This window comes from Calidris pugnax, unplaced genomic scaffold (assembly GCF_001431845.1).
Source record: "Calidris pugnax isolate Ruff unplaced genomic scaffold, ASM143184v1 scaffold24, whole genome shotgun sequence".
In the NCBI taxonomy this organism is placed as follows: Eukaryota; Metazoa; Chordata; class Aves; order Charadriiformes; family Scolopacidae; genus Calidris; species Calidris pugnax.
In genome coordinates this window covers 31708426-31721517 of record NW_015090922.1, presented here as the reverse complement: position 1 = coordinate 31721517, position 13092 = coordinate 31708426, and the positions used below count along the sequence as shown (strand labels likewise).

Sequence of the window (13092 nt, the reverse complement as noted above, 5' to 3'; positions counted from 1 at the left end):
TCCAGCTAAAAAACAGTATTTACTTTGTATTAACTTATATACATCCAAAACAATTGGAAGAACATCAGATTCACGTAAGTGGTGCAACTCTTGTTGCACTTTAAGCACAATTTGTGACCTAATGTATTATTTTGCAACAGTAAACAGTGTACCAAGGCCACAGAGATCTCAGACTCTGGTTTCTGTTCCCCTGGTGAGCATGCTGTTTATCTATGATTATTTAATACTACTTTGTTTGATATTGATCAGTAGCACAAACATAGGCGAACTTCAAAGTCTAAATTCATTGGAGAAGTTTAAATACTCATAGAGGGAAAAAAAAAGACAATAATATTCTCTTATTTTTTAGCTCATTGGTCAAATATGTTTGCTAATGTAATTTGTTACAAAATCTGTGATTTCTTTTTAAATTTTTTACTTCTATTTAAAAAAAAAAACACAACCTGGGCTTAGAATGGATTACATCTAATGTTGCTAACATTTCCTGGAAATGGAAAACTGTGATAACAGCTGCTGTCTTGGCTCATTTTCAGTTGGGTTTTTTGGTTTGTTGGTTTGGGGGTTTTTTTTATGCTGCAGCAATTTACAAGTGGTTACAGCTATCTCTAGTAGTCTTACATCATTAGGAAAACATCATAAGTCAGTCAAATGTTTCCTTTCCAATCAGAGAACTTCCTCGACTTATTGAATTGTTGACTTTCTGAATAGTATTTATAGTAACAGCACTTACTTTTTAAAATAAATGCTAATTTATGAAATAAAGCTAGCTGCATATGGAAGATAACTATAGCAAGAATCTAAATTTTATGCTAAAGCAAAATGCCTCCAATGAAAATTAAGAAAATCTTGAAAGCATCTTATTTAGATAGATAATGCCTAACTGATTTATATCAAAAGTATAAAATTGTTTTTCCTAGGACCTACGATGAGCAGAAATGTCTCTATGTTACTACTCTTCATAAATTCCAAACATTTAGATTGAAACATTTGCGATTTTTGCAGTACTGTAGCATTGTGAAGTGATAAACACTCCTCAGTAGTGATGAAAAATAGAAGGAAGAGCCAAGTAAAGCAAGAGACAACGAGCTCTATGTGTTGATGGTGTCAAAAAACAGGTCTGTGCATATTCAAAGATTTAGCCTCCTTAAAGTAAATTAGTACTTTCCGCTTTAATGTTTTCAAGTGCTTTGAGAAATACATGTTAAATTGTTTTAAATTATGTTTTCATATTTTCAAGTCAGGATATTAATGAAATTTTACTAATTTTTCAGCCAAATCTATGCCTCTTTATTTAGTATATGATTATGCTTCAATAAGCAATGTTATATATGCAAGTTAGAATCTGTTACTATGCCAAAAGTTTAGGTTTGTTTTATATCAAAACATATAATAATTTCCCCTATGAAGTTTGTAACTTCAGCAAATCCTCTTTCACCAAATACATTTTAACACTTAAGGAGCAGAACCTCCCTTCATTGCATTTGAAATGGCTGGTGAAGAGCTCTGCAGCTCAAGGGGATCTCTGCACTATTTCTCATTCTGGGACTACTCTGCGCTGATCAACTTCAAGTATTTCACCTTGAGCAACCTGACCTAACTTTGAATATGGAGCTGGCTTTGAGCAGGACATTTGGACCAGATGGCTCCAGAGGTTCCTTCAAACATAAATCACCCTATAAGGTCCTCTTTCCAATACTCTTGCTTTGGGACCAGTCTGCGTGAGGCCAGTTTGCACTTCTATGGGCACGTAATCTAGACGTGTCCTAAGAAACATTTAAAACTGATGTTCACGTTGTTTCTGAACCTTCAGGAATGGAACACAGGGGTTTCTGTTTGGGTAGTAACAACCAGAAGTCATAACCTCCTGGTGGCTCTTCCTTCACCTGAGTCAAATGAATCAGCAATATCCCTCCGTCTCTTAGCAGACAGGAGGGGTTTCGAGTCTTAGCCTGTGACTTTTCACAGACTTTCAATTAAATAAACGGGGAGACTGAACTACCTCATTCTTCCTGGGGCTGACAATTTCAAAGCACAGTTCTGAGTCACAGTGAGAGGAGCGGTGCAGAGCAGCCTTCCTCCCTCCCGCCGCACTGACTCATCAGAGGCTTTCATTTTCCACTCCGGTCAGGGAGCCAACATCTTTTATGACAATTAAGCTAATCTTAACAAGAGGACTTTGAAAAACTGATTAAGCTCTGAACTGTACCTGAACAGTGAACTCGAGCAATGTAAACCCTGACACACATGCATGTCAATCTACAGGTGAAATCGGCTTCCACTTATTTCTTGGTACTGACTCTGACTCCTAGAAGAGATGAAGTCCTGAAAATTTCCACAAAATATTTTAATGCTAGTTTGTACTGCTTAACTGCATATTGTTGTGATAGGCTTTTCTGTAGAAATACAATTCTGTACTGAGAAATATAATTGTACTTTACAACCCCATCACTATTGGTTTTTTGAAGTAAAAAACCTTACTCAGTTAAGTGGTCGGTGTGTTGGATTACTGTAATCATTTAAATTGCTGAAAATACCTGTTAGTTTGACTAGGATGAGCTGAGCAGCTTAAAAATTATTTTTACCATAGTTATATTTTACCATAAATAGCACTTTCATCATCTACAATATAAAGTCAAAAAGCATGACTTGTGACTGATCTCTTCCATGACTTGGAGCAAGGCACTTTACTGTTCAGTATCCTGTTTCCTAAGATTCAAAAAGAGAGGCATGGTGTCTATCTGTCCAAGTAGCTTCCAAGTAACAAAAAAATCCCATTATACAAGAGCACTCTGTTGTTAACTTGTAGTAGTTAAAAAATTGCTGCTAGGATCCACTTGTTCCAAAACAACAAGTTGAAATATGTGTGTGTGTGTATATGCTGTCAAAAGTTCATCCATAAAAAATAAAGTTTTACAATTTGATCAAAAACATTGCTTAAGCTGGGAACATGAGGCTTCCTTCACAGTCTCTTCAGAAATCTCTTTTAAGTATTATTCTGTCCTCCAATACTAAGCATTCCTCAGACATTTAACATTTGGGGAAATTGAAATATGTTGACCTCTATGGCATCCCTACAACAGCAGATGTGTGAAGACTCTGATTTTAATTTGTGCTTTCCATGAAGCCACCACCATGGACCAGCCACCACCAGGAGCAAGCTCTGGTATCTATGAGATACTTAGAGAGGTACTTTGACATATTTGAGCAATTAAAAAGCCCTCTATTTGAGACCTGGCCTGCCTTGAAGTGAAATTTTATAAACTGAATGTTTCAGACATTTTCAGATGCTAACTAATGTCCAGAGATGAGAATAGATCTGACTGAGCTTTAAAGGTTGGTTTACCTTTCTCGTCCACTCTAGGACTTCAAAACTGTCCTCTCAAAGCTCTTGATGCATTGGGAGAAACTTGCTTGTCGTTCTTTAATGCAAAACAATTTTATATTTGCAGCTTTACCCTAGTGAAATTGTAAAGTGAAATGAGATGGAATACAAATAATACTAGAATTTCTTTACTATCCTGAGTCATGAATAGAAGCATGCCTGGACTCAAATCCAAGCTGTGTTTTAAAGCAGAATTCAAATCCTCCGATGTTTGCTGCCAAACACTGAGTTTGGTTCCTGAGGGCTTGAGCGGGGTTTCCTCGGCTACGGCATCTGGCATCGGCAGCGCTGGCGGCAGGACAGGGAGTGCCTCTCCTGGGCTTGCTGTGCCAGGGGATTTCATCAGCTAACGCAGGTCTTGACAGGTGCAAAGCCTTTCACTTCACTTTTAAGGGCCATAAAACACTTGGTGTAAGATTTAGGAGACTGGGAACTAACTTTTTGATTCAGCAAGGGAAAATAAGATATTTTCCTGACTCTAATCCTGTAGATCTGCTAGGATTGCTTTGATGCATTTCTTCTAAACACAGAAATAACATTTACTCTGAAAAGGGTTCTTGAGGCACGCTGAATTTGCCAAACTTTTCACTTTGAGACAAAAACATGACAAATGTGCTTCCTGGCGTTTTCATGTTGATTTATTCTTCCTCACAAAGGAGAACTTCATAAAGAGCTTGAATGAGATCCACATTCACACTTTACACATGCAACATTTTTGTGTCTTACAAAGTTGGCTTATCATGCAAACTAACTTGGAAATAGAGACAAACCAGAGAAGGACATGCCAAGGCCGCTATACTTCAGTAGTTATTTTTTTCCAACTAATCATCATTATTATTATGACTAGATACTTACCCTTAGGTGCATTGGGCAGATCATTCTGACTCATCCGTTTAGTGGATGTTGTCCTGTTGGCTTAATGATTATCTTTTTGTCTGAAAGATTTGTTAATTCGTTTAACTGCATAGGATAGCTATTTAAGTACTTATCAGGTGACCTCAACACTGACATAACCTTTTTGGTATGGTTAGTTGTAGCTTGTGTCATGACATTGATATGAATTATGGCTGTCTTGAGGATACAAACCTTCATATAGCACAGATGGTCTATCCAGAAAAAAACCTGTAATGACAGTCTGCCCATCACACATTCAGCCTTCCCTTGCAGACTATTTCCTTTATCATTGCCTCGTTCTCTTAGGCACCTTTTAATCAAGCATCTAAGGCATCATTTATTGTACAGACTGTGCTCTATAATACAGACTGTAACATGAGATTCTGGAAAATACCTCTGCTACCAGCATGATGAGGGTGGTTTTTTGGCCTTCTCCAAACTTGTTTAGCAATGTATCACCATTACTTCCAGAGAGCTGATTTTTTTACTACTTCTTTAAAAGAACAATGAAAGCTGTGTAAGCTCATTACCAGAGCATGTGTGTAGGCTTAAAATTACAGATAATAGACAAATGGTTGGAAAGTCAGTAATTCCTTTACATATTTGCCAAGACTTAGGTCAAGGTTCAGGGTTTCCTTTGCTCAAACTGGTGTAATCAGAAATACCTCCAGGTGTTCTGGGGAGTGCTGGCAGTGCACATGCAACACAGGTGATGAGGCACAGTTGATCTTAGTTGTTTTCTGCAAGAGAGAACCACGTTTAGGTAAATTACAATCAGTTGTGATGTGCTTTTCTTTTCGCATCAGTATTTTGTTTAAACTAATCCTTTGATCTAATACCTCTTGGTGTTTTCTATGCACTCTCATAATGTGTTATTTCTAATATTACAGTAAATTCATCGTAGTAAATTTTGGTATCACAAGCCTGGCTTCTCATGTTAGTGAAATAGTTAATATATAGGAATATAATTGTGTGCTTAAGAGCAATCATCACTAAAAAATTACTGCCTTTCCACTCTGAAGCCCAGAACTTGTATGTCATGTCTGTAATTGTGTAAACATTTTACAAAAATCAAAGTGACACAAATGTGTGTAAGGATTTGGCAAAAATGATATACACATAGTTAACTTGGAATACAATCAGATATTTTACAGGAAAATTCAGCAAAAGCATGATTTTTACCCGTGTTTATCACCTCTTTCTTCATGAGCGTGGTTCTTTAGTTTTTAATGGTAACAAAGTCACAAAGTTTAAATCCAGATCCTTGGGCTGAGATCCAGGAAAGAATGTGAAGATTTTTGCCTGGGCCTGGGGATGTGGAGGCAGCAGTGGGAGCAAAATCTACCCTCACCTTTGTGTGCACTGTGTTTCTAACGTGAAAGGCAGGCACGACATGAGAAGTTGGTTGCGTTGTCTTGACAAATACGTCCTTTACTGGCCGGCTGAGAGTGTCAATAAGGAAGCAGCGTTATTTGAGGTGCTAAATGTGTGACATGGGCACATTGCCACCGCTGCCCGGAGTGAGACCACTGACTGATTGCATGTGAACTACCCTACAGCAGTGTGACAGACGCTCCACCTGGCCACTATGTGGCACCTGATTAGAGTACATTATGCTCCTACCATATTATCTTTGATATATGTCTTGGAATGTACCTGTATTAAGACGGTTTTCAGAATATTCTTTTTTTAAAATTAAATATATTTTCCTCCTTAAAGCTCTCAGCATCATTTCAGGTGAAGTTATTTCTCATTCTTGTGTTTTTTCTTGTCACAGTTGTTCACATAAATTTTTTTCAAGAATTATGCTGTGCATGTATGAATGTGTGTCACCCTCGCTATTCCACGTTACAGAAAGCAGCACTAAGTGTTACTGCATCTAGGGATTGCAATAATTTGTCCTTTTGACATTGACTTAATTTTACATATTTTTCAGGGAGCAGAAATTGAGTAAGTGCCATGTTATACTCCAAATATCTCTTAGGCCACATGATGTCCTCCCCTCCAGCATGTGAATATGGTGTCTAGCATGAAACAATCCCCAAACAATACCTGTTTAAGACTTCAAATCATAACAAGTTTAGCTTCAGTCACATTTTGTAGATAAGCATTTATGCATCTGGCAGTAGGATTTTGCTCGAAATAAACAATGTTAGAAATTGACAAGTAAAGGTCTTAAGAGATTAACTGTGAGTCCATCTTTATGTTGTAAAAGAATGTGTTTTCTTGATTCTTATTAGGATTTTTGCTTAGATCCTGAAGTAACAGTACATAAACATATTTTGAAGGCATATGAAGTCAGAGTCTGAGCAGAGCCTTAAAGAGATACCAAAACCATCCTGTTTTCAAATTCAGCTGTGTTTCTTGTCACAGAGCAAAGTTTCTAATAGAGGCACAGTGACTGACCAGCAATTGCAATTTCCTACGTCATTATTTCAAAGAGTAACAGTAAATTAACTATAATTCTTTGGTTTTTTTGTTTTATTAACCAGTTAATACAGGTGACGGGATAGACTACAGCCAGCAGAAGCGTGAAAATATTGGAGATCTGATTCAGGAGACACTGGAAATTTTCGAACGCTATGGTGGAGAAACTGCTTTGATAAACATTAAATACATGATCCCTACTTATGAGTCGTGCATGTTAAAATGAGCTGTATCAAATGGGATGATTCCATTTGTGTTCTAATAAAACTGTAGCTGACTCTGTGTGGCATCTTGTTAGTCATGCTTTTTTTATCTACAGCTGCTAAAATAGTGGCTTCTGGGGCATTAGAGTGTTAGCACTATTGTGAACAAGGCTTTCCAATACATAAATAGTGCCTGTTCCTTTGATTACAATGGTGTACTGTGCTTGTTTGTTCCCTGAAAGAATCGCTCCTTTATAACAGAGCTGACTCGAGCAGGAGTCGGAGTTAAACCTTCACTTGTATAGACAATAAAACTATAATTTTCATACGCAATTCAGCAATTGCTGTTCTGTGTCCGCTTGCCCCGAGGCTGATGTCAGAGGCTGTAACAAGAAGAGTTTATGCTGACTGCTTAATAGGTGTTTGTCATGGAAGAGAAACACCAGTTCAGCAATGCCTCTCGAGCAGCTGGGCCGAATAATGTGCACTGACATACAATAAAACTGTTGAATGTATATACCAATTACAGCAGGAAAATTTATATGGTCCACTATAAAGTACTGTCATTAAATTAATACATGTTTCTTGCACACTCCTGATCTCAGCTTCCAGGTGTTTACCTTTTCCTGGAACTCGGGTTCCTCTTGGCGAATATCGGGCACAGCCACAGTTTTGAAGAAAAGAAGCCCAGATAAAACTTCAATAAATGGGATGCAGTGTAAGGAATGCATCAGTCCCTAACAACACAGTTAATCTGGGTAGACACAGTATATACAAATATATTTTTAAAGGGCACTGGGTATTTTTGTAACTGCAAGGTTGCTATTGCTTTTCTGTTATTATTATTGTATATATGTGTACAAACAATGTAGCTATTGTTACAGGAATCCCTTACAATTTCCTACTCAGTTAGTTTCTCCCTGCATACCCACAACACGGAATTGATATAATCATGGATTTAAGCAAGGCTATTGAGATCCATTTTATTGCTTTTTAAGCATTTCTGTGGAATAAATCTATCAAAAATAAAACAAGTTTTTACAATTCTCAAGGACAACCATTTAAAAATATGAGGTCAGCTCAAAACAAATTAGGAGATATGAGCTGTGTCTAAAAAGCATGGTAGTTTTAAAAGTACAGACTTTGGGCTCATTTTGCTTTTATTCTGGTTTCTGGAAGCTCTTAAAATATATGCAAGTTGCACTTTCAAGTGTTTCTCTGTAACTGTTAGAGCTCAAAATGCACTCTTTAGCGTTAGACGCATGAAACCTTTTCCAAGTCCTTACCCGCATCCATATTCACACCCTGCAAGGCTCGTCTGTGTGAGAGACACAGCCCCTGCGCTGCCCTCTTCTCTTGGGTGGGCACTGGAAGTGTGGGGAGCACCTTCCCACCTGCTGAAACATTGAGCTGGATGCGTCAGTGTTAGACTGATGTTAGACTTGCCTTTTTCTGTTCTGTGGGATCTTCAGCTTGAGGATTTTTATTTGCTTTGACTTTCTTCTCTTTCCTGTAATTGAAAAAAAAAATGTTAAGAGGAAGACTTTTACTCTTCCTGCCTCTTTCAGGAACTGCAGCATCAAGTGATGCCACCGGCCATGAGCACCCACCAGTCCCTGGTTGAGGCATAGCTGCTGCAGGTGTGCCTTTTTCCCAAGCTCCATAGACCTTCTATTTGTGTTTTTATTCTTTTTGGATTTTTTTAATGCACTGCCAGGGCTTCCCTCAAGTCCCTGGAGTTTAGGCAGAGTCTGTCCTGTGACCAACACACACCTGGAACGGATGAGCACATCCAATACGCTGCCTCACATCTAGGGTATCTGTAAATCTTTCACCTCCCAGGCAGAAAGGCAGGTGAAGCCTGGCTGTAGGCCTGTGTCTTGAGAAACTGAAGAGCTTTGTCTTCAAACCTTGCAGCACAGAGTCTAGCAGGACACTGCAGGGGAGTTAAGGCCGTATGGCCTCTTCCAGAAACGCCTTTCTACACAGCCACCCTGGCACTGTCAGGACAGCCTTTGCCTACAGTTTGTCACTCTGTTTCCCCTCAGCAGACCCCTGTCCTGCGTTGTCCCTGGCACCGATGAGCCACACTTTTTCATTTACTGGCCCCGATGTGTTTGGTTACTGTGGCATCGCAGGTTTCCCGTGAGTACAAAGTGTGCTGGAGGGCTGCCCCTCGGAGTGAGCCGAGTCATTCAGCTCGGGAACAAACCGGCCCCTTCATAGAAGGAAAAATCCCAGGCCACCTTTCTCTCCTTCCCTATTTGTATTCTGTCCTTAAGAGAAAGCCAAGTACTGCTCTTTGCCGGAGATCAAAAAAACTCCTCAATAGCTGGCTTCAGCTCCCCGCCGCCGGGCTCCAGCCACGGAGCTGCTGGCAGAGGGGACAGTGCAGGAAAGGGCTCTCATCCCTGGGGTTTCCCCATCCCATCGCCCCTCTGCATCCTGCCAGCGCTGCCGAGGACAGCATGAAGTAGCAGGCTCCTCACCAGCTTTGTAACTCTGTTCCCTGACTCGCTCTTTTTTTGCATCCCCTCCCCTTCGGCTCAACTAGGACAAGGCTACTGACTGACACAGACACCCTGGAAAACGAGTACTTCGTGCAGCTGCAGACTTGCCCAGACCTGATCCCCTCAGCCTCATGCTTTTCTTGAAGATTTCTTTTACAAGACGTTGTTTCAACAAGGAGTGACCTCATCACAAAGCATAAGGGCAATAAAGGTCATGCCCGCTCACATCAGGAAAAATAGGTTTTACAGCAAAGTACTTTTACTTGCATGTTCGGGGTGGGGACATTATCCTCTATCAATACTATTTCTATGAGTGGGGCATTGCTTCAAAAGTGAACAATCTCCCATAACCTTATTAATCCTAGGCCCTGGGCTGATAAAAAGAAGCATGATGAAAACCACTGGTTGGTAATTTAGGAACATTGAGAGTAAAATTATTTTAAGATGTAATTTTACTAAGTCGAACTGTAGGCCTGCCAACCTTGACAGTGTCCCTTTAAGCATGAGCAGCAGCATATTTATAGGCAATTACAGCACTGCTCAGAGCACTTTATAAAGCACAAGATCAAGGACCCAGGTGCTTAAGCATGTGAGTAATACTGTGTCATTCAATACTCTGCTTAGCTATTTTACTATGCTCAAAAAATGGAATTGTGGTTAAAGAATAGTAACTGCCTGTCTTTTCACCAGATCATACAATTGTGGTCACTGACACTAGGGGCGAGGCAACCAGCAGTTTCTAATTGTAATCAATTAAAAGGCACTCTGGGCCAGGTGTTGTAAGGGGTATAAATAAGCGTAGCACCATTAAAGGTGTCTTGGCTCTACAGAGTTGATGTGGTTTGTTCCTTGCTCTGAGGTCTGTGGCTCCTTTCTGGCTTTCCAGTGACTGTAAGGTTAGTAGCATCAGTACAGGACCCTGTGGATGGTTAAATAAGTCATAAGTGTCAGTTTTTTGAGACTAAATGGTTCAGGTGTTTTCAGTTTATCTTGATAAATGTGTTAGGTTGGCTGGTGGTTGTTCAGCTTGAAGAATAAAAAGTGTATGTTAACATCAGGGGAAAAAAAACCACCTGTGGCCACCTTGGTCTTGCAGGATCCTTGAAGAGTTCTTTATGATGACTCTTCCCCAAAGTTCTGCAAGAAAACTCTATAACAGGTGTCAGAGTTTTGGGGCATCTGGTGTTTTGTGAGTGCTGGTGGGTGCTATAAAGCAGTCACTGTGCAAGCTGTAGAGCTGTTGAATGGTACAACTGTGCTGAGCTTTGTGAAGCTGATCAGGGGCAGAGGTGGCTTGGGCTGGGGCTGCCCGTGGGCTCCTTGGGGGGGGACAGAGCCTGGCAGAGGACTGGGCAAGCCCCTGCCAGCACTGGCGGCGGGGAGCCGGAGCCAGGCTTCTCGCTGGTTGCTTTCCAGTGTTTCAAAGAGATGGAGCTGACAAAAGCAGTTTGAAAAGCGCCTCCCAGGAGTCAAGTACAAAAGGGCTATGGGAAGCTGTGAGTGGGAGGGAAGGTAGGGGACCCTGGCTGGAGGGGGGTGTTTGTGTGGGGGGTGCGGGGAGGTGGAGCTGCAGCCAACCAGGGCGAAAATAAAAAGCTAAAGCAGACACTATGTGCTTTCCTAATCCTGTCTGGAGACCCTCCGACTTCCAGAAAAGCATTCTCCCGTCTGAGGGGCTCTGCAGGCAGTGGGGCAGTTCACATTTTTCCGCTCATCTGTAACATCCTGTGTTTTCTGCTTTAAATAAAAGCGGTGATGTTTGTGGGAACTCTGTACAAAGCCTGTCTGCTGGTAACTGCTCGGAGCTGCTTTGTGCCTCTTGGAAACCAGGAGAGGAAGGTTCATGCTCTGGCAGGACAAGAAGTTCCCTGTGCTGGCCCCATAATCCTTCCGGCGTGTCAGTGGAGGGAAGGGGGGTGTGTGTGGTGGGGCATATCTTAGCTCTCCCTTTCCTTGCCTAGCAAATACAGCCTGGGCGTATCTGTGGGGCTTCTTGCTGAGAGCTTTCCCCTCCTTAGGGCAGCATGTCCAGAGGGAGGAATGGGTCTTCCTGCACTTCTGGGGTGGTGGATGTCTTTCAGCATGGCTTCTGGTGAGGTGGGTGGGAGTCCGCTTGAGCTGAGGGAAACGATCTGCAGCCTCAGGGAGGAAAGTGTATGTGTCTTGTGAAGCTGGGAGTCATCTGTGTGCTTAGTGTCCCTTTTGTGATGACAGCTTGAGAGTTTATTCCACAAACTAACTAATACTTAATTTTTTACCCTCACTGGGGGGCGAGTTGGGCAGCTAACAAGCTGTGCAGCCCTCACAACTGCTGTTTTGTAAGCCCCTGTGCTCCCTGTACACTGGGGGCCCAGGGTGCAGGGTCACTTGGGGTCAGCACACCCCGTGTGGGCAATCACCCAGCTCCTCTCTCTGCACTTCCCGGCTGGGCTACTGGCTGGCCACGAGTCCCCTTCCTCCAGCAGAAGAGGAAGAGGGGGGAGCTGCTCAAACTTCTCGCCAACAGAGTCCCTCACAAAGAGCAAAAGCCTCAGGCTATGGGAGAACGGGCACCCTCACGGGGAGGATGCGCAGGGCACAGCAGTGCTGGTGTGGCCAGGGCCATTTTGAGGACTGCACTCTCTCTGCTGCTGGCCCTGTGGGCACCCATGCGTGCAGGAACCCTCTGCGTCTGCTGTGGTCTGCTGACCCCGGCTGCTGAGGGCATGGGGTTAGAGGGGATAAAAGGGAAGATAATCCTGGTGCTTTACAAATGCTGAAAGAAAAGTTAAATCCCAACCTTGCTCTGCTTTGTGGTGAGGGCAAGTTAAATGTGTTGAGGTAACAGGAAGAAAAGGGACATCTAAATAGAGTGTCATAGCATTGGGTCTTGTATTCCCATCTCAAGAAATGAATATGATGCACCCTTAGTTTATTAAATGATCTAGGCAATCCAAATTTCCTCTGTTCATCTGCATCACCATAATAACATTCAAAAAAAATAAAAATTAGAGGTTAAGGTTGCTGGAGGGTGGAAGGGGAGCAGCTGCACACCAACCTGCTGCCTCAGCCAGCTCCGCTCTGGTACAGTGAGAACACATTGGTCTTAGGTCTCATCTCTGCACCTCTTCCACCTCTGTGGCCAAATGCCACACAGCTTGGTAGAGATGATTTGACACCACTGTACTAATGTGATTGCAGATAAAAGCAGAGTCCTTCTGGTAGGATATATGCAGATGTAAGTGTTGTAGCTGCTAGCATCTGTAACCACTGTAGCTCTGTGCCTTCCACAGAGTCATGCGGACTTTGCATTGAATCACATTGCTCTTCAATACAGGTAAAGTGATCAAAGAAAACTCTCAGACAAACTCCTCAAAAAGCATTGGGAAGCTTGAGGAGGCCTCCACATCACAAGCACAGCCTGTCTACACAGTGTTGGATGCTGCAGGCCACTGGGTACAGGCCAGACAAAATTCATGTCTGACATAAAGCAGCTACCTCATGTTGCGTGCTATTGCATTAATCAGGAATGGCCTAGCCTTAAATGTGTGGTCCATCCAACTCTGTATCAGATTTCAATTTCTGTTTTCTGGGTGTAATTCCTAAGTCCTTCCCTAAGGAGCAATTACTGAAAAGCAGCTCGGCTTACCTAACTCCAGCCCTAGGAGCAGGGAATGATATCCCCACATCTCGCCAT

The 13092-nt window shown here is 41.9% G+C and overlaps 1 protein-coding gene and 1 long non-coding RNA gene across 3 annotated transcripts in view; one reads left to right on the top strand and one right to left on the bottom strand.

Annotated features, from left to right (window-relative positions):
- PACRG (PARK2 co-regulated) overlaps positions 1 to 6981 on the top strand; it is a 204023-nt gene extending 197042 nt beyond the window's left edge. For both annotated transcript variants that reach the window (XM_014951235.1, XM_014951234.1), the window contains one exon: positions 6769 to 6981. In XM_014951235.1, the coding sequence (XP_014806721.1) occupies positions 6769 to 6929 (161 nt within the window). In that variant the 3' untranslated portion in view covers positions 6930 to 6981. The remainder of the gene's footprint in view (positions 1 to 6768) is intronic.
- On the bottom strand, positions 3305 to 8895 carry LOC106893334. The gene is made up of 3 exons (XR_001413047.1): positions 8680 to 8895; positions 8193 to 8416; positions 3305 to 5016 (listed from the first exon to the last, which is right to left on the bottom strand). It is a non-coding gene; the product is annotated as an uncharacterized LOC106893334 (long non-coding RNA).
- Positions 8896 to 13092: the final 4197 nt, after the last annotated feature.